The sequence below is a fragment of the Castor canadensis genome, chromosome 16 (assembly GCF_047511655.1).
Source record: "Castor canadensis chromosome 16, mCasCan1.hap1v2, whole genome shotgun sequence".
Taxonomy (NCBI): Eukaryota; Metazoa; Chordata; class Mammalia; order Rodentia; family Castoridae; genus Castor; species Castor canadensis.
The window spans coordinates 7,402,911-7,427,566 of NC_133401.1; the positions used below are offsets into that span (position 1 = coordinate 7,402,911).

A 24,656-nucleotide genomic window follows, 5' to 3' on the forward strand; every position below is an offset into this window, starting at 1 on the left:
CCATGGAGCTTGAGCAGTAGTCAGGTCTGTGAAATGCACCTCTGATCCCCTGCTGTGATATTCAGGCTTTTCTGCAGCAAGTCTGTGCAGTGTCCCAGAGCCTCTGCGCTTGCCAGTTTAAGTGTATTAGTGGATTTCCCTCCATTCTTTATACAGTGTAAACTTGCCCCACATTCTGGGGAAGATTCTGGAAGCTTCTTCCATGCAGATAGCTGGAAGTCATTCAAGCTGACCCTGACAATTGTGTTTTGGTTTTCCACCACTGCTAAGCAGAACCTCATCCACGGGGTCCCTGTGGCCGCCCTGCAGGAGTCTATGTTTGCCTGGGACCTCTGTCTTATTTAGGGGGTTAGCGGGAGTGGGGCGTGCCCATTTTCTTGCTCCTTTCTTTTGACCTCACCTGGTTGGAGTTCACTTTCATGCCTGATCTTTAAACGGAGTTCCTCATTTTCAATCCACATCCAAGTGCTAATTACAAAGTCGAGCTAATCCCAACGAGCCCCTCTGGCTGGACTTGTGTTGGTGGGTGCTAGTTAAGGGATCCCACTTCCATCCTCCTTGCTTTTGACTTGGAAGGGGCCTAAGTCCCTTCATAAAGTGACTTCTTTTCTGCTGGTATAGTGGTTCATGCCTGTAATCCCAGGATTTAGGAGGCAGGAGGATAGCAAGTTTGAAGCCAGCCTAAGTGATACAGTGAGACCCTGTCTCAAAAAACCAAGGGCTGAGGGTGTAGCTCAGTGGTAGAATGCTTGCTTAGCATGTGCAAGGCCCTGGGTTCGATTCCAAGCACTGAAAAAGTAACCCTTTCTTATGGTGGTACTGGGTTTTGAACTCAGGGTCTCCCACTTGCTAAACAAGGGCTCTACCACTTGAACCACACCCTCAGCCCATTTTGCTCTTTAGTTTGTTTTTCAGCTAGGGTCTAGTGCTTTGGCCCTGGCTGGCCTCAGGCCAAGATTCTCCTACCTCTGCCTTCTGAGTATCTGGGGTTACAGGTCTGCACCACCATGCCTGGCCTACACAAACCCTTTTATTTTGCAGATTGACTGACATGGTTGATTCAAGTGCATGTGCATGCATGCACACACATACCTATCCCTTGTGGGTGGGTGGTGTGAATCTCTGAAGCTTTCTTGGGCCGGGGGTGTGCGAGAGAATCTACATACAGAGTGATATGTGGTTGCGTGTTCTAGCGGCGTGTCTCACTGTGTGTCCATGTGTGTCCCAGTTCCTGACCATGTGTCCCTGTGCCTGCAGGAGTATATTCCAGTGAGCCTCGGAGTAGCAATGGCATGTCCCCTGTGCATGTGTGGATATTTGGGCATATCCCGTGGATGTACAGGAGTGCTATCTCCTTCCCCCAAGGCCTTCTGAGCTCTCAGACAGTTTAACCTCAATGTTCCTGCGGTTTCTACCGCTTCTGTCCTCTTTCCAGATGGTGCAATTAAGTAAATGCCGCAATTAAGCATCCCACCAGGGTCCCCCCACCGGAGCTAATGAGGGGTACGGCATGTGCCGAGCCACACTGCACAATCTAGGCACCCAGGGACTCCAGGCTGCACGTGCATGGCTGGAAGCTCAGGCAAGCTGCACACGGACAGCATGGAGTCCCTTTGCCACTGCTCATCTGTACTTCCTCTTCAAGTCTCAGCAGAATGGTCCCCTGTTCCAGAAAGCCTCCCAGACTCGGGGAGGGAGGAATTGGATTCTGCCTATGGGACACTGCACCCCTCTGCTTTCCCCCATCAGAGCCTGGACCAATCTGGCCTGTGCTTTGTCCTCACAGCTCTTTCATTTGTTTTTTTTTTTTTTTTTTGGAGGTACTGGGGTTTGAACTCAGGGCCTCAGGCTTGCTAGGCAGGCGCTTCACCATTTGAACCACTCCCCCAGCCCTTTTTGCGTTGCGTATTTTCGAGATAGTGTCTGGAGAACTATTTTTCTGGGGTGGCTTCAAACTGTGATCCTCCTGATCTCTGTCTCCCAAGTAGCTGTTTTTGTTTTTAGACAGGGCCTTGCTACATAGCCCAGGCTGGCCTCAAACTCTTAGTCCTCCTGCCTCTGCCTCCCAAGTAGCTGGGATTACAGGTACACACTACCACACTTGGCATCACAGCCCTTTTTTTTTTTTTTTTGCTCTGTGTTTTTCCTTTTCCATCCCTGGCCACTCTGGGCTGTCTGGAATGTGAATTCAGTGAAGGCAGGACCTGGGCTATCTTGGTCAGCATGTTTACTACTGTGTCACCACAACCATCCCAGACATCCACAGTGAATGCTGAACTAATGACAGCATCTTTGCCTCTGCTTCTCTCTTTTTCTGCCACACACCTAGGCTGCTACATCCCCTCCACTCACAGGATGCTGCATTGGACAGTTCTGTGCACTGTGCAGATGCGCCTGGTTTAGTCCCATGTGTCCCAAAGTGTGGACCTGGATCAGCAGCACCACCTGGAAACTTGTTACAATGCAAATGTCTAGGTCTCTATTCAGACCCACTGAACCAGAAACTCTGGTTTGGGATTGGGAAGCAAGAGTGTTGGCACATGCCTCTAATCCCAACTACACAGATAGGGAGATTATGGTTCAAGGTCAGCCTGGGCAAATGTTATCAAGAATCCCATCTCAACAAACAAGCTGGGCATGGTGGATCATAACTGTAATCCTAGATACTTAGGAGGCAGAGATAGGAGGATCTAAGTCTCAGGACAGCTCCAGCAAAAGCACCTGACCCTATCTGAAAAACAAAACCAAAAGGACTGGGGGCATAGCTCAAGGTTCTGAACTCAATCGCCAGTACCACCAAAAACAAGTCCTCCAGGTGCTCCTGATGGGTTAACCCATGAGGAACACTGATGGAGCTCAGCCAGGCACCTTCTTGACTTTTCTACCTCAGATCTTGCATGGCTCTCACATGGCTCCTGGGACCATCCTTACCCCATAGGGACAGTCATTCCCCAAGAGGGTAAGCAGTGGGGGGTAAGCCCAGCCCCAGTGAACATTGTTGGAGGCAACCCTGATTGTTCTGCAAGGTTCATGTTCTCTGGCAGTCTTGAGTCCCAGTTACCCAGGGGTAGCCTTCTTCTTCTCAGTGACCCTATTAACGTTCTCTCTCATTCTTTCTCATTCCTCAATGCGCCCCACTCTTCCCTGTCCCTTGTGCTGGCTTCCACAATCAGCCAGTTTTGCTGAATTCTCCAGTCCTCCTCTCGGGATTGTCCCATGTCTGTCCCTCTGTCTCTGCCAAGTCTGCCACCTCTGCAATGTCTCTGAAGCTTCTGTGGCCTTTTTCTGAGTTTCCCTCTGACCAGTATCCACTGGGCTGGGCCAGGAGTGCTGATGAGGTTCGCTAATGAGCTGGAAAGGCAGGCCCCAGGGCCAAGTTCATTTTAGCTGCAATTTTTCAATGCACACAAGTAAAGGAGCCAAAATCTATTTTGAAGCCTTCAGCAGAGCTAGGAATGCCGGGGCTCCACCCCAAGGTTACTACACTCCACCACTCGTGTGGGATTTCCCCAGTGGTTTCCAGGACCATTCAGATTCCCCAGGGTAGGGCCATGTCCACCAGGCCACCGAGGACAAAACTGTGTCCCCTGTGGACTAAGGCTTCTGGAAGATCAGCAACTCAGGTCAGGGTTGGAGCCTATCACCCACACCCTCTTCCTGTGACACCATCTGCTAAGAGAGTGTGCAACACCCTCCTGTCCCCTCACATCACTCCTGGTGAGTCATGTGTTGGCACAATCCCAGGCAGGGTCGTCTGTGGGCAGTGGAGCTGAGTGGGTGGGAAGGAAGACAGGGACACACTTCTCTGAGCGCCCAGCCCCCTGCCCCACTTCCTGCCTTGCCTCTACTCCCCAGGACATCTGGTCAGTGTGTCTTGAAGCCCATCCCTAGTCCCAGAGGGCACAGTGACTAAAGCTTCCCCCCAGAGAAAGGAGCCTTGGGAAGGAGCCCCTCCTGCCTGAAACATCAGGCCTGTTGCTGGGCAGAGCCCAGGTACAGAGACTTCCCCTGTGCGAGGGACATCCCAGGGAGGTGGTGCTGAGATAGAGGGGCAGGAGACAGGTGTGGGGGGTCTAGGATGGAGGGCGACACTCAAGGTTATGAATGAGTCCTGGACAGGCATAGGCACACACAGCCATTCTCACAACCCCATATGCCTCAGTTGTATATACTGAGCCTGTGTGCGTGTGTTCACGACTCGGTCTTGTCCTTGCCTCTGGTCTATCTCTTTCTGAGTCTCTCACTATTTCCAAATCTCCTTGAATGTATCTCTCTCCCTCCCCCTCCTCCTTCCCCTCCCTCTCCATCTCTCGTTCCATTCCTGTCTCTCAACTTGAGCCTGCCCGTCTTTTGTCTCTGTCTCTGTCTCTTTGTCTCAGTTTCTCTGTATCCAGGGATTCTGGCTCCTAGCAGCGCCAGGGCGACTCCATGGGAGGTGGGGCCAGGGGCGCGCCTTTGACGGGCGGGTAGAGTGGGGAGGCGGGGAGCCGGGGGCTGCCTACGCCTTTAAGCGCGGGAGCGCGGGACCTGCGCCTTTAAGCGCGGGCACGCGCGCGGCCCTGGGTTCCCGGCGAGGAGGCCGCGGGAGCGCCCGGACCCGGTTCGCCTGCCCGGCCCCCGCCCCGGCCCCGGCGGGGGAGGGGTCTCTGCACGCGGCCCCTCCCCCTGCGCCCCGCCCGGGCCGCGGCGCCCCATCCCGCCTGTCCCGGTCGGTCGGTCTGTCAGTCTGTCCATCCGCACCCAGGCCTCGCCCCACCCGGGCCCGGGGGCTGCCCGGCTGCCCTCCTACCCAGCTGCCGCGGACCCCCTCTTTCTGGGCCGGACCCCGCCGCCGGCCAGAAGGCAAGCCGCACCGCTGTCGCCCCAGACCCTGGGCCAGCATCCCGACATCAGGGGTTTGCATCCCATGATTGGATGAGAGATCCGGCAACCCGAGCCTGGAATCCTGATCTTGGACCAGTACCCCAAGATCCGACCGTGAAACCCTAAAACCTGGACCCTGAACCCCAGTATCTGGGGCTCCAATCCCAACATCAGTCCCTAGGACTCCCAAGATTTGGAAACTGAATTCCATGATTTGGAGTATGGACCCCAAGATTTGGAGCCAGAACCTCAGCATTTGGCATCTAAGCCCCCAAATCTGCAGCTGAACTCTGAATTCTCTGCTTGGCACCTCGAAATCTGGGACTGGATTCCCAAATCTGGCCCTCGGAACCCACTATTTGAGAACTGAACCGTGGGATTTAGGCCTCAGGTTCCAAGATCTGAATGAAGGGATTCCAGGGGGCCTTGAACCTGAATTTGGGCCTGAAGTCCTTGCTGCAGACCTGAATGCTGAAATCTGCAGCTAGAGACCTCCAAATCTGGACTCAGCATTCCAATATTTGAACACAGAGCCCCAGTATCAAATTCCAGGACTGGACTTGGGACTCAGACTTTAACTTCCCTGTTTGGCTCTTTGGCATTGCAAGACTGGAGCTGAGAGACCTCGATTCTGAAAAACTCAAACTAGGGCCTGGGTCTCTAAGATTGAACCCAAGAGGACCAATATTTGGGGGTCTGGGACCCCAAGTATCAAGGTCTGGAGACCACATCCACAGATTTGATTAGAGACACGACAGGCCCTCCCCAGAGGCCTTGGGGACAAGGAAAGTATGACCAGATGTCCCCTTCAGAGCCCTGACCTCTGACCCCCTTGGAGCCTGAGGACTCTGCTCCCTGGGGTGGCTTCCAGCTCAGGTAAGGCCACTGAGAGACCTCAGTGGTGGGGAGGACTTTGGGAGGAGTTTTGTGGCTGGGATGGAGGTAGGTTAGGGCCTGGTCCTCCTCCTCACTCTTTGGATTTCTCCTGGAAAATAGACACTCCCCCATGGGCGTGCCTCTAGCTCTCTAGACAGGTGGCCAGCCCTGCCTCCTCAGGCCCAGCTAATGGCATCTCCAGATGTCTGATGCCACTAACCCTCACTACCATCTCCATCCAACCTCTCTTGCTCACTGCTGCTTTCTGGTTCCTTTCCCTACCTCTTCTCTTAGTGACTTCTCTGTCCACCTTTCCTCTCTCTGACCCCTTGTCCACGGCTCCTCTCGATGGCTACCTTTGACATCTCTGTCCATCTTACCTCTCAATAATCGTCTTCCACTAGCTTTTCCCTCCCTCCACCCCTGGCTCTGAGCCTGATCTGTGACTATCTCCAATAATGTTTGACATCTCTGTCTACCACTCTTTTCCCCACCACTCTGCCCATGTCTCCTCTCCAGCTTCCTCCGTCCACTCTCCCTCTCTCTGACCATCTTCTACCATTTCTCTTGCCCTCCTCCCATCCTGACCCTAACTCCCAGTCTACAAACATCTGACCATCTCTGGCCTTCCCTGGCTACTCTCCCCTCTGTACCTCTCTTGTTTGCTTGCTAATCTCTGATCTCTGATCATTTCTACCATCTCTGGCTGCCTTTCCTCCTTCTGATGACCTCTCCCCACTCTCCTTATCCAGACCAGCTGTCCTGGTCCCTGACTTACTCTGACATGCCTGTCCTATCTCCTCTGTCTGATCCCCTCACTGGCTTTTGACAGGTCTGACCACTTCTCTTTCTGACCATCTTTGACCAGCTCACCCTCATTGACCACCCCTGACCATCTCCTCTCTTTGCCCACTTCCCATCTTGCCTACCTCTACCTAACTCTCTTGTTTAGTCCTGTCTGACTACTTATGGTCATCTCTACCACCTGACCACCTCTTCTCTGTGGCCACGTCTAAAGCCCTCTGGCTTACATTTCACCCACCCTGACCAGCTTTCCTATTCTCTGCCCATCTGGGCCCATCCCTAGCCAGGGGCCTCTCCCTTCCCTCTGACCGTCTTTGTCCATTTCTGTTCCCTGGGTGCCTTCATGACAAATCTCTGTGTCTTTGAGCATCGTCTCTGGCTTTGGGTGTGTCTGACCCTCTCTGACCATGTTTGACCAGCTCTGTTGCTCTAAGAGTTTCTCTCCTGGTCTCAGGCCTCCCAATCCTCTATGGGGCCCCACTTCTGGCCTCAGCCAGCTCTAACGCCTCCCCTCTTCCCTGCAGGCCACCCTCGCCCGCGATGGCCGTCCTCCCATTGCTTCTTTGCCTGCTCCCGCTGGCCCCCGCCTCGTCTCCACCCCAGCCAGCCGCATCTAGCCCGTGTCCCCGCCGCTGCCGCTGCCAGACCCAGTCACTGCCCCTAAGCGTGCTGTGCCCAGGGGCAGGCCTCCTGTTCGTGCCACCCACTCTGGATCGCCGGGCCGCTGAGCTGCGCCTGGCAGACAACTTCATCGCAGCTGTCCGCCGCCGCGACCTGGCCAACATGACAGGCCTGCTGCATCTGAGTCTTTCTCGAAACACCATCCGCCACGTGGCAGCTGGCGCCTTTGCTGACCTCCGTGCCCTGCGTGCCCTACACCTAGATGGTAACCGGCTGACCTCGCTGGGCGAGGGGCAGCTGCGCGGCCTGGTCAACTTGCGTCATCTCATCCTAAGCAACAACCAGCTGGCAGCCCTGGCGGCTGGCGCCTTGGACGACTGTGCTGAGACCCTGGAGGACCTCGATCTCTCCTACAACAACCTGGAGCAGCTGCCCTGGGAGGCCCTGGGCCGCCTGGGCAACGTCAATACATTGGGCCTCGACCACAACTTACTGGCTTCTGTCCCTGCTGGCGCCTTTTCCCGCCTGCACAAGCTGGCAAGGCTGGACATGACCTCCAATCGCCTGACCACCATCCCACCTGACCCACTCTTCTCCCGCCTGCCACTGCTTGCCCGGCCCCGGGGCTCCCCGGCCTCCGCCCTGGTGCTGGCCTTTGGTGGGAACCCCCTGCACTGCAACTGTGAGCTGGTGTGGCTGCGGCGCCTGGCTCGGGAGGATGACCTTGAGGCCTGCGCCTCACCACCAGCTCTGGGAGGCCGCTACTTCTGGGCTGTGGGTGAGGAGGAGTTCGTGTGCGAGCCACCTGTGGTGACACACCGCTCGCCGCCCCTGGCTGTGCCTGCAGGTCGGCCAGCTGCCCTACGCTGTCGGGCAGTAGGGGACCCAGAACCCCGAGTGCGTTGGGTGTCACCCCAGGGCCGGCTGCTGGGCAACTCGAGCCGTGCTCGTGCCTTCCCCAATGGGACACTGGAGCTGCTGGTCACCGAACCGGGTGATGGTGGCGTTTTCACGTGCATTGCAGCCAATGCAGCTGGCGAGGCCACAGCTGCTGTGGAGCTGACCGTGGGTCCCCCACCACCCCCCCAGCTAGCCAATAGCACCAGCTGTGATCCCCCGCGGGACGGGGATCCTGATGCCCTCACCCCGCCCTCCGCTGCCTCTGCCTCGGCCAAGGTGGCTGACACCGTGGCCCCTACTGATCGTGGTGTCCAAGTAACTGAGCACGGGGCCACAGCAGCTCTTGTCCAGTGGCCAGACCAGCGCCCCATTCCAGACATCAGGATGTACCAGATCCAGTACAACAGCTCGGCGGATGACATCCTCGTCTACAGGTGCAGGGGCCAGGCAGTGGGGTATTGGGTGCGGGAGTGAGGCAGGGGAGTATTGAGGGTATACCTGCAAATACCCCGTACTGAAGCACAGCTGAGAGATGACACTACAAGGTACACAAGAAATCACACAGCAAGGATATCTAGGACCAGCAGAAAGGGTAAAAGAAATCTGACAGCCATGGTAAAACGAAATCAAGACAGAAGGATAAAATAAATTAGACAACAAATGTTAAAATAAATCAGCCTACAGGGCTAACAATATCAACCAATAATGAAGAGAGAAATCAGACTGTGGAGGTAAAAAAAGAAATAAGACATCAAGAGCAAATGTTGACAGACGTAAATAGTCAGGCAGCAAGAGTAAGAACTAATGAGGCCAGAAGGGTGAAAGGTTAGCAGGGGTGTAGCTAAGTGGCAAAGCATTTATCCAGCATGTGTGAAGCCTTGGTTTCGATTCCCAGCACCATACATCCAAAACCAGTAAACAATGTGGGGGATAAGGGGGTGGATCAAAACAAATTTCAGCAGTAAAGGTAAGAAAAGAAAAGCCAGGTTTTCCAGAAGGTGGCTTAATACAAGTTAGGCTACAGGAAAAAGAGCAAGATCAATCAGGAAGGTCCAGAAATGGCAGGAGAAATAGAAATGAAATGAGGTAGCCCTGTTAGAAATGAAATTAAAGGTTAAACCAAAGGCTAATAGGAAAATTGGGGGGAGGAAGTTAAGTAGACTAGCCTTCGGGTTCGTGCCGTGTGAGCCCTGCATGTTTGGAGTTTTAATATGGTAGCATCAAATTTTTGATTTGCTAAAGCAAATCAAATCTAGGCCAGGTGTGGTGGTACACACTGATAATCCCAGCACTCAGGAGGCTGAGGCAGGAGGATTGAGAGTTTGAGGTCCGCCTAGGCTACATAGCAAGACCCTGTCTCATTAAACAAAAAACAAGAAGTAAGCAAAAACCTAGAGAGGCTCTACCCCTACGTGAATAAAAATATTCACTTTGCCATTCCTGGGAGCTCTTGCCTCTTCTGCGGTTGCAAACACAAAAGCTGGAGTTTACATACTCCAAGTGCTGGCTGAGACCGCTTCTCCCCTCAAGCTGGAGCACACGTGGTCAGAAGTGGTAGCTAATGATGACACCCCTCACCCAAGTCCAGCTTTGTATGGGAAGCTGTGGATAGCCCCCACCCAGGGCTGCAGTCCCCAAGGCCAGGGCTGGGTCTGCACCTTGGAAACCCAGAACCTAAACCCCATTCCCTCCTCTGGGGTCCCCACCTCTGGAGACCATCACTTAATTTTCTTTTCAATCCAGTCGCACTCCTTTTCTGAGATAACAATACTCAGTAGATTTCATGAAGGGCTCAACTTGGAAAATCACACAAGACCTGGCCACTTTGCCTGGTGGGAAAGGGGACAAATGCTCCCTTAGCTGTCACCTTACCACAGGCAAGCCCAGAGTTCCCTGAGCCTCTCTTATTAAAGCAGTTTAAGAATAAAGCAGATTTGAAAACAAGGTAAACCTCCAACCGGGTACCCTGCAACAAAAGGAAGTCTAGTGGGAGTGGTTGTAAGGATAAAAGAAAATGGGAAAGGTAGACATAAGCAGAAACCAGGCATAAAAACAGATAAAAGGGAAGTGACAGGGCTGGAAAGAAATAAGGCGACAGGGGGAAAAGGAAACCCACAGTGGTGATTCAGATGACAGAAGTCTCTGGAAAACAGACTAGTGAAGATGATAGGAAGGCAGTGGGGTAGGGGGAAATTCATTGGCAGGTTAGAAGGAAATCAGGCAATGAGTACAGGGAAATTGAGGGGTTACATTAGAGAACTCGGACCATACACTAGAGGAAAATCAGACAGAGCTGGGAAAGAAGTCAAATGGAATCCAGAGGGAAGTTGGGGGAGGGTCTGGAGGGAGACTAGAGGGAACCTGCCTAGGGGACTAGACAGAAAGGGAATTAGGTTAGGGGGAATCAGATTTAGAGCAAAATTGGGCATGGTGGTAATACACATTCGTAATCCCAGCTACTCCAGAGGCAGAGGTAGGAGGATCACCACCTAAGACTGGCTGGGGCAAAAGCACAGACCCTATTTCAAAAACAAACTAAAGCAAAAAGGGCTGGGGGCGTGGCCCAAGGGGTGGACAGCTTGCCTAGCAAGTGAGACTCTGAGTTCAAACTCTAGTACCATCAGGAAAAAAAAAAATGCCAGGCACTGGGGGGGCTCATTCCTGTAATTCTAGATATTCAGGAGGCAAAGATCAAGAGTATGGAAGTGCCCTGGGCAAATAGTTCACAAGAACCTATCTCAAAAATACCCAATACAAAAAATGGCTGGTGGAGTGGCTCAAGTGGTAGAGCACCTGCCTAGTAAGAGTTCAAGCCCAACACCAAAAAAAAAAAAAAAAACCTACCAAACTGGAGAGATGTGTGGCAGTGGGGCTGGGTGAACTTGGATGGTGGGACCAGAGTGAGATCAGGCAGAGAACTGGGATGGAACTGGGCAGGGAAGCCAGCCGAAAATCCAGCTGCAGGCTGGAGGGCAGCTGGGTGGTGGTGTAAGAGAGGAAGTAGGTGGTGAGATGTATGTGCATGAAACAGGAGTGGACGGCTGGACCCATGGGGGAGCAACTGGAGAATTTGAGTGGCAAGATAGGAGGAATTGGCCAAGGGACCAAGGGATCAAAGTGTCAGACCAAGGGAAATCGGGGTGCTGGTTAGAGGGAACTCAGTGGGCTAGACTGAAGCGAGGCAGCAGCTTGGAGTAGTCTTGGGTGGGCTCACCCCGAGACCTGACCCCAGCCCCCTGCCCTCCAGGATGATCCCGGCAGACAGCCGCTCCTTCCTGTTGACGGACCTGGCATCAGGCCGAACCTACGATCTGTGCGTGCTCGCGGTCTACGAGGACAGCGCCACCGGGCTGACGGCCACGCGGCCAGTGGGCTGCGCCCGCTTCTCCACCGAGCCTGCGCTGCGGCCGTGCGGAGCCCCGCACGCGCCCTTCCTGGGCGGCACCATGATCATCGCGCTGGGAGGCGTCATCGTGGCCTCGGTACTGGTCTTCATCTTCGTGCTGCTTATGCGTTACAAGGTGCACGGCGGCCAGCCCCCCGGCAAGGCCAAGGCCACTGCACCTGTCAGCAGTGTTTGCTCCCAGACCAATGGCGCTCTGGGCCCCACGCCCACTGCTCCCGCCCCTGAGCCCGCTGCGCCCAGAGCCCACACCGTGGTCCAGCTGGACTGCGAACCCTGGGGGCCCAGCCACGAACCTGCGGGACCCTAGCTGGGAGCCCACCTCTAACGGCTCCTCTGGCTCCAGGGACAGCAGGACCCGGACACCCTTCGGGACCTGGCCTCAGACTCACCAAATTGCTCTCGGTTTTTAAAACTCTGATGGGGAGGGTGTCGGGGCATCAGGGCACAACAAGAAAGTCCTATTTTTCTAAGCTTGGGCCTGGGCCCTTGCCCTCGTCTCTGTCTGTGGGATCTGGGGAATGGTACAGGAGTCTGGGGCACCTGGATACATCTGGGGAGAGACCCCCCCACCCCCAGTTCAGCCTGAGGTCCCTGGGAGGGGAGGAACTGAGTCAGCAGACATTCCTGGATGGGCATGCTCTGCACTGGGCAACTCTGCAGTGACCCACACAGAGCTGAGCCCTGCCCTAGGAAGACTTGAGGGCCCATGGGAGACAGTCATGGCTTCAGGCGAAGGTACCCTAGAGAGAGGGATGTGGTGATGAGGGAAGCCTAGAGGAGTGTATAGCCCAAGTGATGTGCCTGGCTCAGCCTGGGGTGTGGTCAGGGAGGACTTCCTGGAGGAGGAGATATGTGGTCTAGGAATGATATCTGAAGGAGATAATTGGGTAAAGAACAGAGGGAAAGCAGCTCCAAATGAGGGGCACGGCACAACAAGGGCTTAGTGAGTACTGGGTGTGCTGGGTAGAGGGAGGCAAGAGGGGGAGGAGCGCCCAGGACCTCCAGGTTGAGGAACTCAGATTCTGGCCTGATGGTGCTGGGGAGACATGGAGGATTCTGTATGGGGGAGGGATAGGGCCATCTCTGGGCTTTAAGAAGGTCTTGTAGTGCTGTTGATGAGTGTGAACCAGAAGAGAAGAGCGAACACGAAAACCTAGGAGAAAGCAGGGGAGGGCAGTAAGGACTAGCTTGGCCTTAGGCAGGCCTGGGGGAAAAAGAGTGGGTGACAGGAGCTGAGTTATGGAGCTGAGGGCCAATGAAGGAGGGAAGGAAGGGTCCAGAGTAAAGCCACAGGGACTGTCCTTCCACAGGATCAGGCAGGAGGGGCAGGTTGGGGGAAGATGCTATGACCAGTGTGGGTCTCAGTAGACATGGGGGACCCAGAGGATGTCCAGTGGATGACACCCAGGAGGCCAAAGGACTCCTGGCCTGAGGCAGGAGCCAGGGACAGACATGAGGACTTGGCAGCAGAGTTGGCCTCTGGACTGGAGTCCCAAGTCCCCACCACTGGGACTTTCCATTCTCAAGGGGGAGACAGAAAAACCTACAGAGAACTCTAGGGAGAAAACCAAGTGACTCTGTTTAATATTGTAAAGGGTACAGTGACCCCAGCAAGAGCAGCTGGGGGGCTTGGGGTGGGACAGCTCACACTCAGCCTGTTAAAATAGCAGCTAGGAAAGTGGACAGGGAGTGAGGGCCTTGCAGTTCTGTGGCTAGAGCCTGGTTTGGGTCAACACTCAGCCCAGGTCTTTCCAGGTCTGATCCTCACTCTGTCTGTGCCCTGGGCCCTTTAGGCAACAGGCCTGACATTTGCAGGACCAAATGTCTCTTGTGCCAAGAGAGTGTCAGGCCTCACCAGAAACCCAGGAATGGTATTGAAAGCAAGAGGACAGGGTTTGAGGACAGGCCACAGCCTCCGGCCTGCAAACACCCTAAGCCTTACAGCAGCCTCTGCCTTGCAGACACCCAGAGCCAGGAAACAGGCTGAAGAAAACTGGGTCTCAGGACAAGCCTTTGCATCTGCTAGTCCCTGAACTTGGGGCTTCTCTGATAGCAGGTCCAGCAGGAAAGGTTGGGGACCTGGGTCCTGTCACCTGTCAACCATCTGAAGTGATGCTGGGGTGAGGGACAGGGTGACGTGTGCCCAAGGCTGGACTGGCCCTTCTTACAACCTGGTGCACATGACCACGTTCTGATGGGATGACAACCCTAGATTTTGCTGGGTTTTGTGTGACTCTTGGCCTTAGAAATGATACTCCCTTAGTCATGGGAACAACCTGAGTGCCAGGGACCTGGTCTGGCTCCCCAGCTTCCAGCAGCATCAAGAGGTTGTTACCCTTGGGTGGCTGAGGTCAGGTGAGGCTGAACCTAGGGAATGGGAGGTTTGGGTCCTGCCTAGCGCCAGCTACACAATACCAGTTGCTGCCATGAGGGGGGAGCCAGAGTGCACCGTTCCTAAATCCTCCTTTTTAAATTTGAACAATCTACTGAGTGCCTACTGTGTGCAGTGCATTCAGTGCTGAACAAATGCAGGCACAGGTTCTGCCCTCACATAGATCACCATTTGGTAGGGTCACAAATGTGAAAGTCATCAGCCAGTGGAAAGCATCCACAGAGACAAGGGGGACCATAGAGTGAGATATATCAAACTGTGAGGCTCTGTGCTCAAGTATCTGATCCAAGAAGAGAGGCTGAGGACCAGGCATAGTGGTTAATGCCTATAAGCTCATCTACATAGGAGGCAGAGGTAGGAGGATCATGGTTTGAGGCAAAAGCATGAGACTATCTGAAGAGCAAACTGAAAAAGTAAAAGGACTAGGGACATGGGTCAAGTGCTAAAGAGCCCAGTGAGAGAAAGAAAGAGAGAGAGAGAGAGGAAGAAGGGGGAGAGAGCAAGATTTGAGACCCGGAGGACACCCAGGTTGGAGTTAACTAGCAAGGGATGGAAAGGCATGCCATGCACGTGGAACAGCATGAGCTGAGGGGTGCAAGGTAGGTAAAAGAAAGAGAAAGGCCAGGGGCTGGGTGGAGATAGGGTGGGGGAGCCATGTGGTGTTGTGGGCCAAGGGCAGATGCTGTAGGACCCCTAGGCTCCTGGGAAGAGTCTGGGTTTTATTCTAAGTATCATGAGAAGCCATTGAAGGGTTTAAACTACGAAGAGAATAGTGGCCCCTGATCTCAAGGAAATGCTAGGGAGGTAGGAGGATCACAGTTCAAGGCCGGCCAGGGCAAAGTTAGTGTGAGACCCTATCTGAAAGACAAACTTAAAAAAAGCAAAAGGGCTCGGGGTGTGACTCAAGTGGTAGAGTGCCTCACGAGCACAGGGTCCTAAGTACTAGAAAAAAAGTGAAAATTGACTTGTCCCACCATGGCCAACTACGGCCATCAATTTCCCAAGCCTAGAGAGTACTGTATTCACCACCCCTTCCTAGTCTGGCCTTGGTGAATGCCCTGCACCAGGTTTTGGAAGCATTTTCTGGAAGTGACTGGTCCTTACTGGCACCAAGACTCTGTGTGCCAACCTATGTGTCTGGGTGTGCTCAGTCTGGCACAGGCCCTGAGTGGCTGGAGCTACCCATGATGCCCTGCAGGCCTCTATGATGACAAGCTTCTGCAATTCTCACCTTTGGCTCCTAGGTGTGAGAATCCAAAACAGGGTGCTCCCAAAGAGGACAGTTATCTTCCAGGTGTAGCCTGGTGGTACCTGCTTGTAGTCCCAATTCTACTTGAACAAATAGTTACTCAGAAATGACAGGGAAAGTGGTCAGAGCTGGAATGAGAAAGTACAGGCAAGAATAATGGCTGTCAGCCTGTATTTGCAGAAGCCCGGGGAAGTTCTTTCACTGAGCTTGGGGTGGGTGATGCAGAGTCCAAAATTTCTGGAAGGAGGGGCCGCTTTGTGGCAGTGTGACCTGTGGAGTCACTCAGCTCCCATGTGTACAAGGTTTAATGACCTGCTGTCACCACTGTGAAATCCTTAATGAGTTTTGAACAAAGGGCCCGTCCATTTTCATTTTGCATTGGGCCCTGCAAATTATGCAGCCTGTCTGGCCTGCAGAAAATACTTAGAGGATATACAGAGAGCCCAAGACAAGTAAGGAAGAGAGAGGTCTGGCACATGGTAGATGGCTGGAGTTCTGTGTGGCTAGAGCACAGGTGGGTGAGGAGGTATGGTGACAGGTCACCTCCCCAGCTGCCAGGCCCAGGAGCCCCAGGGCACTGTGAAGTCAAAGAGGGTGATGAACAGTGGAGGGACAGTGTCAAGTTTGTGCTTTAGAAAGATTCATCTGGGCCAGGTGGGATGATGCATGCCTGTAATCTCAGCTACTCAGGAGGCAGAAGCAGGAGAATCATGAGTTCAAGGGCAGTCTGGGCAAAAGCATGACACCTGTCTCATAAAGTAACACTGAAAGGACTGGGGGTGTGGCTCAAGTGGTAAAGCACTTGCCAGTAAAGGCCTGAGTTCAAGCCCAAGTACTACAGGGGTGGGGGGAGTGAAAGAAAAGAAAGCTCCATCTGGCCACAGTGGAGGGGTGGGGAGGGAGGATGGCTATGACCAGGAACAAAGTGGAGGTCTGCTGCCTGCATGGGGGGCTAAGAGTGACCTTGACTTTGAGGGAGGGCTTAAAGAGGAGAGGTCAGCATTGCCAGGCTCAGGAAGAACCTTGAATGGTTGAGAACAGACACCTTGATGTGCCAGGGCACTGGCCAGGGATACCCTAAGCCCCAGGATGAATCAGGACTTTATTTTTCGCTTGAGAATTTTCACCAAGGATGGGGGGGGCGGGCGGACACAGAAGGGGGCTTTACAGAATGTCACTGGTAAGTACCTGAGAATCTTTTCATATGAGAACTTACCTGGATAGACTAATGGAGGTGAATACAAAATTGACAAGAATTCAGAGTATAAAACGTGAGACTTCAAAGGACTTTATTCTGGATATATCCTGGCTTCCGCTCCCCTGGCGCACACTTCACTCTCCTCAGCCCTCTGGATACAGTTGCTGAGAGGAATTTCCTCTCAGCGACGTTCTGGTCCCTGAGCTGGGAACTGACCACTTCTCCCTTCTCTATTCACCTGCTTCTGGGGGATCTGCCCCCGGTGCCTCAGTTTCCCTCTCTGCATTTCTGTTCCCATGCCCGCCTTTCTCCTAAACCCAGACCTGGCTTACCGAGGCTCCCTCCTCCCAGGTCTGGTATCAGGACATCCCTCCTGCCTCCCCTTCCTCCCTTTTCTAGCCCCTCCTGGTCCAGAGCTGGCCTCTATTCTCTGGATCCCTACACAGGCCTCCCTCTAGGCTCCTGGGTCAGTCACTTCCTAAAGCCAAACCTGACCCTCCTTGGTATAGAAGCCACCATGGCTGTCCAGGGTTCATGAGACAGAGTCTGAGTTCCTCCGCCTAGCATCTTCCCCTTCCCCTAGAGTCATGTCTAGCTCAGGCTGGAAGGAAATCCTAACCATTCCCTGAAAGGCAGGGAGCTGCCTGTCCTTCATGTTGTACCCTCGCTCAAGCGACAAACGAAGCTATGGAAAGGAAACTGCTTCCTTCTTTTTTTTTCCTCGATACTTGGGCTTGAACTCAGGGCCTTCACCTTGAGCCACTCCACCAGCCCTTTTTCTGTGATTGGGTTTTTTCGAGATAGGGTCTTGGGAACTATTTGCTGGGGTTGACTTTAAACCTTGATCCTCCTGATTTCTGCCTCCTGAGTAGCTAGGATTACAGGCGTGAGCCACCGATATCCGGCTGGTTCCTTCTTGAGTTCTCCCCTTACTGTCCCCACCAAATGCAAGGGCTCTGGGGAACACGGGGGAAGCGGTGTGTGAGGGGTACAGTCTATGGAGGAGAAGGTTGGAAAACCATATCAGGGTCCCTTTCTGGAAACCTACCCTTACCCTCCCCTCCTGGATCCTCTGTGGAGGTTGTGGCTCCATTGTTCTCCAGTTCAGAAGGTTCTGGTTGAATGGAAAGCCATTGTCCTCTCTTAGAGAGATCTAGCCCTACATCTGGACACATGGTGTCCTCTCCTGTATCTATTTCCACCACCCAGGCCTCCAGGCCTCCAGCCTCTCCTTCCTCAAACTCAGGAGTTCAAATTTTCAGGTTCCTCAGACACAGAAGTCCAGTCTACATTTCCCTCCTTCTCAGAACCCAGGCCCCCTGCCTCTCTCTTCTAGAATGGTCTTCAGGCCTCAACTCCCTTGCCCGGCCCTTCCATTCCCTCTTCCACTGCTGAACCAATGCAGACCTTCATCTGCTCCAGACACATCTGCTTCCCCATACCCAGAGGCTCGCCTTGGAACAAATCTCGTCTCTCTTTTGGTCTTTATGTCTCTCCTTCCATATTCATTATCATTGTCTCTCTCTCTCTCTCTCTCTCCAGATATTTCTCCTTCTTACTGTAATTCTCGTCTATCTTTTCCTCTCTCTCTCTTTTTATGTGTCTCACCTCCCCCGTATCTGTCTCTCCTCCTTTCTCTGTCCCTCCACCTGCCTCTTACCTTAGTCTCAAAATGAGACTTCAGCAGGATCAATGGCGTAGGCTGGAACCAATGCCCCATGTGAGGGGACACTGGTGTGCTGACCCAGGGAGGGTGCCCAAGACCAGGTCCGGCATCTAAGATGGACTGTGAATGTCACCGCAGTATGCCTGGCCTGGTGGCAGCTCCAGCCAGGCAAGAACCCCTGCCTTCCTTGTTTCCCTGGGCTCTAAGGCTGAAGCCTTACAGCATCCCTCTGGGATGACCCCTGTACCTCTGGGAAGCCTGGCAGGAGGCACCCCTTCCTAGCCATGGCTGCCCTCAGCCTACCCTGCCATGCCTCAGTGACCTGGGTTTCCTAGGGGCACAATATTCCATTGGGAACCCAGAAAGCTGGCCTCGGTTGGAGGGCTGCCTGGCATGGTTCTGTGACAAAGGATTGGCCACAGGAGAGCTTATCGTGCAGGCCAGAGGTCACAAGGAGTTGTCTGGGCAAACTCTGTGCCAGGGATTTGGCCAAATTGGTTCTGATGAGGAGGCTGGGCAGGTGGTCCAAAGGAAGCAACTCATCTCCTGACCTCCCATAGCTCTGTAAGGTGTGTATGAATAGCCCCCTTCCTGATGAGGCAGAGCCAGGTTCCCATGGCTAGAAGGGCAGTGTGAACATTAAAACCTGACATAATTGGCCTCAAATCTACCGGGTTATACCAACTCCTCGGCGCCCCCGGTTCCTTCAGACTCAACAGCTGCGTTTGTGGGTTTCTAGGGCCGCCACTTCTTCACAGCTTTCTTGGAAGACGAGGCGTTGAGAAGCTCGACTTCCGGGTGTAAGTGTCGCCACCGCCCAGGGCTTGGGATGGCAGAACTAGTGACGGCGCCGGGGATCGCGCTGGCGATGAATCCACTGGGGCGCTGGCTGCTCGGTGGCGACGCGGTCGCTGCATCCAGGCCACCTGCACAAGGAGTTTGCGGTGGTGGCGGGCGCACGGTGCCCGTGCCCGTGCCCCGGTCCTGCTCGACGGCTTCGGGCACCTTGAACTCCCTTCGGGTTGCAGGACGCAGGCGACCCATCCGGAGGTCACTTATCACTTCGCGCTGCTGGCTAGCTGGTCTGGGGCCACGTGTTCGAGCACCTGCTGCCCCAGGGTCACTGGAGCCTCGTGACCCCTGCCCGGCTGCTCCTGGCCCCGCGGCCTCTGTAGGTCGCCGGCTGGAGTCTCAGCCCCCTGGTCCCAAATCCCCAGCAATATTCTGATCAAAGCCTGGTTCCAGCGCAGGGGTTCGTCTGCACTGCTCAACCCAGGCCGTGTGGCAGCCGGTGGCAGGTGAGCAGCCCTGGGGCCCAGGAGGCGAGCAGAGGATGGATTTCCTGGGGATCGGTCGAGGAAATCATAACGCTATGTGATTGCTAGCAGAACAGCCAACAGACGGGTTTTAGAGGCGAGTCCTGTTTCTTCTCCTTAAAATCCTCCCGTGTAATCGTCCCACCTCCCAGCAAAAGCAAAATCCTTGCAGGGGCTTCGGAGGCCCTGCACCGTCTTCTGCCTCATCTCCATCCATACCAGCCACACTGGCCTTCTGCTGCCTTCTTCCTTTCCCCAGGGCCTTTGCACTGTCTGTACAGGTAATATCCCCGTGAGTCATTCTCTTGCTTCTTCAAGTCTTGTGTTTTGTTTTTGGTTTGGTTTGGTTTTTTTTCGGTCCTGGAGTTTTGAACTCAGGGTCTTACACTTGCTAGGGAGGCGCTCTACCATTTGAACCACTCCACCACCCCTTTTTGTGGTTATTTTGTTGGTACTGGGGTTTGAACTCAGGGCTTCACGCTTGCTTGGCAAAAGTGTTCTACCACTTGAGCCACTCCACCAGCCCTCTTTTTGTCTCCCAAATTATTTGCCCAGTCTGTCTTCCAACTGAGATCCTCCTGATCTCAGCCTCCTGAGTAGCTAGGATTATAGGTGTGAGCCACTGGTGCCTGACTCTTCCTCAAGTCTTTAAACAACTGTTGCCTTTGACACCACACTGACTACCAAATTTAAAGCCACAGTCCTCACACACACATTCTCTAGCGCGTCCCTGTTTTCACAGCACATGTCACTTTCTGAATGCTTACTTGTTCTGTTATCTTTCTCCACTATGTGTAAATTCCCGAGGGCAATGACTTTTTTATTGTTTGTTTTTTGAGGTGTTGGGGATTGAACTCAGAGCCTTAAGCATGCTGGGCAAGGACTTTGCCACTTGAATCACACTCCCAATCTCAGTTTAAGTTGTAAGACACACATTTAATTGCGCAACTTTAAGTATACAGTCTGAATGTATTTTTCACATATGTGCACGCCTATAGAAGCATCACTTAAATGGAGGTGTAGGATGTCTCAGCCTACATGAGCTTCATGAGGTCAGGTTTTTTGTTTGCTTGTTTGCTTTGGTCACTATGTAGACCAGACTGGCCTCACAATCCTACCTCAGCCTCCCGACTGCTGTGATTACAGGTGTACGCCAACGCACCCAGCCCATGAGGCCAGACTTTTAAAAATATTTCACTTTCTGTTGAATCTCTAGCACCTATGACGGGGTTCAGTACTAAGCAAATACTTGTAGAATGACTAAATAAAAAATAGGCAGGTGCTGGGCTCACAGAGGAGATTGTTGCCTGGCATCACTTTCTTATTACAGTATACTACAAGAACAATGGGTGGGGGAAGAGATGGAATCAACAATGGCTAACAGTGTTTAAAGTGCTGAACTGCACAGGTAGCCTTTGAAGGACACACTGTAACAATATTGTAATGCTTGCTTCTTCCTGGAAGGGAGGGAGAGGGGGCAGAGCTTGCATCTCTTGTCAAGTTCACACAGACAGGCACAAAGCGGCAGGGCCAAGATTTGAACCCGCGTCTGCTTGATTCCAGAGCACAAGCTTTGAACCACGTTTTTGGTGGTGGTGTGGTAGTGTGCACCGACTCATAAAGACCTCTAAATAGTCCAGACTTTATGGGCTGAGTGGTAAGTGCTTTTATATATAATGTATGTACATTATATAACGCTTTCCTCACAGTCACCCTGGAGACAGGTCTTTTTATTATCCCCATTTTATGGAGAAGGCAATTGAAGGGTAAAGGCGCTAAATCATCGCCTAGGGTCGCCCTGGCGCTGGGGCTGCTGGGAAGGAAGCCGGTTGCCGGGGAGCGCGCAGAGCTTTGCGCAGACTCAGTGGGGCTGGGAGCTGACCGTGGTCCTGAATGCACGGCGCCCTGGAATTCGCGATTTTCCTGCAACCTTGAAGTTAGGGGACTCCCACTCAGCCTCTTCCGGCGCTGCAAAACAGCAGGAAATCAGGGAGCTGAGGGAGAAGTAAAGGTTGTTCAGAGAGAGAGGCTGGGGTTTCTCAGAAACGAAGACATGAACTTAATTTATTCACGGTGGCTTAGAGCTGGACCCTGGGATCGGGGCAGTCATTCTGCTCCAAGCTGTGTGACCTGGAACAAGTCACTCCACCTCTCTGACACTATAAACTCCTCTTGGGTTATAATACCAACGACAACCACAAACTTGTGGCATTTAAAAAACATTTTAAAAAGCTGGGCTGGAGGGAACATGCCTGGTACCCCAGCTCCTCAGGAGGTGGAGGTAGAAGGATCGAGAGTCAATGTCCTCCAGGCAAAAGTGCAAGACACTATCTGAAAAACAAGCAAAAAGCAAAAAGAACTAAAGACGTGGCTAAGTAGTAGAGTGCTTGCCTCGCAAGTGGGAGGCCCTGAGTTCAATTCCCAGTACTGTCCTTTTGGCAGAAAGAAAGAAAATACCCAAATCTCCACAGAACAAATCCATTAAAGGTTCACTTTGTAGGTGACCAACATCTTGAACCAAGAGCTATAAAAAAATAATGCCCCTCCCTGAGCAGAAGGAAGGAATATGTCTCCAAATCCCCATGAAGAATGTGTACACACACACAGTGTTCTCAAGATTGCTTAATGTGACAAGCCAAAGTCCACACTCGCCAAAGTCAACCCGCAAGATGTGTCTGGATTGACTGCAGAGATTGTGCATGTGTGCGCATGTGCACCTGCTCCTGGACTGAACCCAGAGCCTCATGTATGCTAAGCATGTGCTCTAGCGCTGAGTATACCCCAGCCCTGGGGACTTTTAAGTAATTGAGTCTGCTCTGTTTACATGGAGCCTGTGTGCTCCAGCTCACTGCAGAACTATTCCATACCTGGGCTGTGCCGCTCACTTCTGTATTTCCCAGCTCCCCACCTTCTCTTTCTGTTGATACATACAGGCCTGCTTCATTTTAGACTGGGAACTCTTCCAGCTTCTACTGTTGAGTTTCCAATGCCAGGGAGCCTGAAGGTGAGTTATGGAGGCAGGTCAGGGATGAGACTCAGAGTCAGGATCCAATCCTACTGTGTCCTCTCCTTGACTTGTCTCTGAACCCTTCCATGGAATCCCGTCCACTCCTAAAGTCATTCCTGGTGATGCCACTCCTGTTCTCGGTCCCCTAGAAGGATCATGTGTGCTCTGATAGGACTACATGTCACCTGTGAAATACAGGTGCCATGTAAATATGTGCCCAGCACCCACTTCCAAGATCGTGTGTGTGTGTGTGTGTGTGTGTGTGTGTGTGTGTGTGTGTTGGTTTCTTAAGACAGGGTCTTACGATGTAGCCCAGGCTACTCTCAAACTCAAGACCCTCCTGCCTCAGCCTCCTGAATAGCTGGGATTACAGGCATGTTCCACCACACCAGGTTGCAAACTGAGTTTTAATATGAAATACACAATATGCCTTTCAGTCTTTAGACCGTTCTTTATATTTGGCGATGGTATATAAAGGATTGTGGATCTTCAACACCCATCTCATCAAGTTGCAATGAGGTGGATTGAGTTAGCATATAAAAAGCACTTGGAACAGAGCCCAGCTCATGGGAAGTGTCATATGAAGAAGGTTTGCTATGTTTATTATCCCCATAACACTGGCTTCTGAAATCCTCTGAGCTTTGAACATATGCTAAGACCACCTGCAGCTACTGGATTTCCCCAAAATTCTCCCTGGGGAAGGTTTAGGGGTGTTGCTCTGGTTGTAAGGTTGTAGAGGACAGACCAGAGTATATTTAATCAGGTTGCTAGAGAGGGAGACTTGATGGGAGCTATGGATGTACTCCCCCACCCCTGAGGGAGAGAGAGAGAGGGACAGGAAGAGGGAGAAGGGAAAAAAGATGGCCAGATGCCCTGGGTTCAAGCTTGGTCACTCATTAATGTTTGACCTTGGGCAAATTATGTAACCTTTCTGGGCCTCAGTTCCCTCATCTGTGAAAACAGGATAATGAAAAGACATAACTCACAGGGCTGTAGTATATGGGACTCTCATAGGGTGTGTGATACCAGGACACAACACATGAGCCCATGATGTTCCATACTCCCATACACACCTCCTGAGATGTCACTGCTACTTAGCAGTTCCCACGTGTTCTTAAGGCTCCCCAGCACCCAGCATCCCCCATCCTGCACCTTTAAATTCTCAGGCTTCAGATTCATACATAGACTTTTATTTCCCAGGGATCTGACACTCTGTCTTCCTCCTTTCCCTAAAGAATGTTTTATTTTTCTGTCCTGGGCCTCACTCATGGTACTTCTGTGACCAAGACAGGCAAAAATCCTTGTTCTTGTGGTGCTTTTGTTCTAGCAGAGGGAACTAAGCAATAAAAATGAGTATGTTAATATGTAGTGTGTTAGAAGGTAAACATGCTGTGGAGATTAAAAACAGAGGAGAAAAGTGGGACCCGTATTTCTGATTGCACAGTTTTAAATGAGAGGACCTTGCTGAGAAAATGAAATTCAAGTCAAGTCGTAGAGGAAGTGAGAGAGAGCGAGAGCTCTGCCAATATCTGATGTGTTAGACTCTTTGTCATTGTAACAAATTCCTGAAAGAGTTAAAAGGAGGAAAGACAGACGTGGTTCACAGTTCCCATGGTCACCTAGCCCTGTGTCTCTGAGTCTGGGATGAGACAAAGCATCATGGTGGAAGGCTTGGCAGAAGAGAGCTGCTCCCCTCATGGCAGCCAGAAGCAGAGAGAGACAGCAAGAGGAAGCGGCCAGGGAGAAGACACACGCTTCTAAGGCACAGCCCCTGTTTCCAGTCAGGCCCACAGGGTCCAGTTGATTAGGAATCCATCAATGAATTAAGCCACTGAAGGTCGAAGCCCCCATGATCCAATGGCTTCCATAAAGTCCCGCCTCTGAACGTTGCATTGGGGACCACACCTTCAACTCATTAACCTTCGTGAGACATTTTCCATCCAAACCACACCATCTGGGGAAGGAGTTTTCCAGGCAGAGGGAGCGGTCAGTCCCTAAGATAGGAATTAGCCAGATACATTAGAGGAATGGTAAGAAACTCAATGTCCGATGCTACTGACCCAGAGGGACTGTGGTGCAGAGGAAAGGGAGGGAAAATAAGGATGCATTTTATAGGGCCGTGTGGCCTACTACAGCATGCTGCCTTTCATTCTGTGTGAGATAGAGACAAGGGACGATTTTGAACACAGGGATTAAATATCTATCACTTGAGTGAGAACAGGATCCCTGTGGCTTTGGTGTGGGAAACAGATGATAGAACTTGTGAAGAAAGCACTGGGAGATCAGTAAGGAGGCTGCTGGAGATCATGGAGTCCAGGCAGGAGATGATGGGGGGAGAAGGTGGGGTGGGAGCCAGGT

General features: G+C 52.7%; 1 protein-coding gene across 1 annotated transcript; it reads left to right on the forward strand.

The window, feature by feature from the left end:
• Window positions 1–4,629: 4,629 nt before the first annotated feature.
• Window positions 4,630–16,386, forward strand: Lrfn3 (leucine rich repeat and fibronectin type III domain containing 3). Its single transcript, XM_020168684.2, has 3 exons — window positions 4,630–5,739; window positions 7,068–8,498; window positions 11,312–16,386. Exons 2-3 carry the CDS (start codon window positions 7,084–7,086, stop codon window positions 11,775–11,777), a joined length of 1,881 nt encoding a protein of 626 aa, XP_020024273.2. The 5' UTR covers window positions 4,630–5,739; window positions 7,068–7,083; the 3' UTR covers window positions 11,778–16,386.
• The last annotated feature ends 8,270 nt before the right edge of the window (window positions 16,387–24,656 follow it).

Excerpts from the sequence above, each read along its gene's own strand:
- Lrfn3 (XM_020168684.2), top strand. The coding sequence starts at position 7,084 with ATGGCCGTCCTCCCATTGCTTCTTTGCCTGCTCCCGCTGGCCCCCGCC. Across the intron at positions 8,499-11,311 it reads GATGACATCCTCGTCTACAG|GATGATCCCGGCAGACAGCC; the intron begins GTGCAGGGGCCA and ends CCTGCCCTCCAG.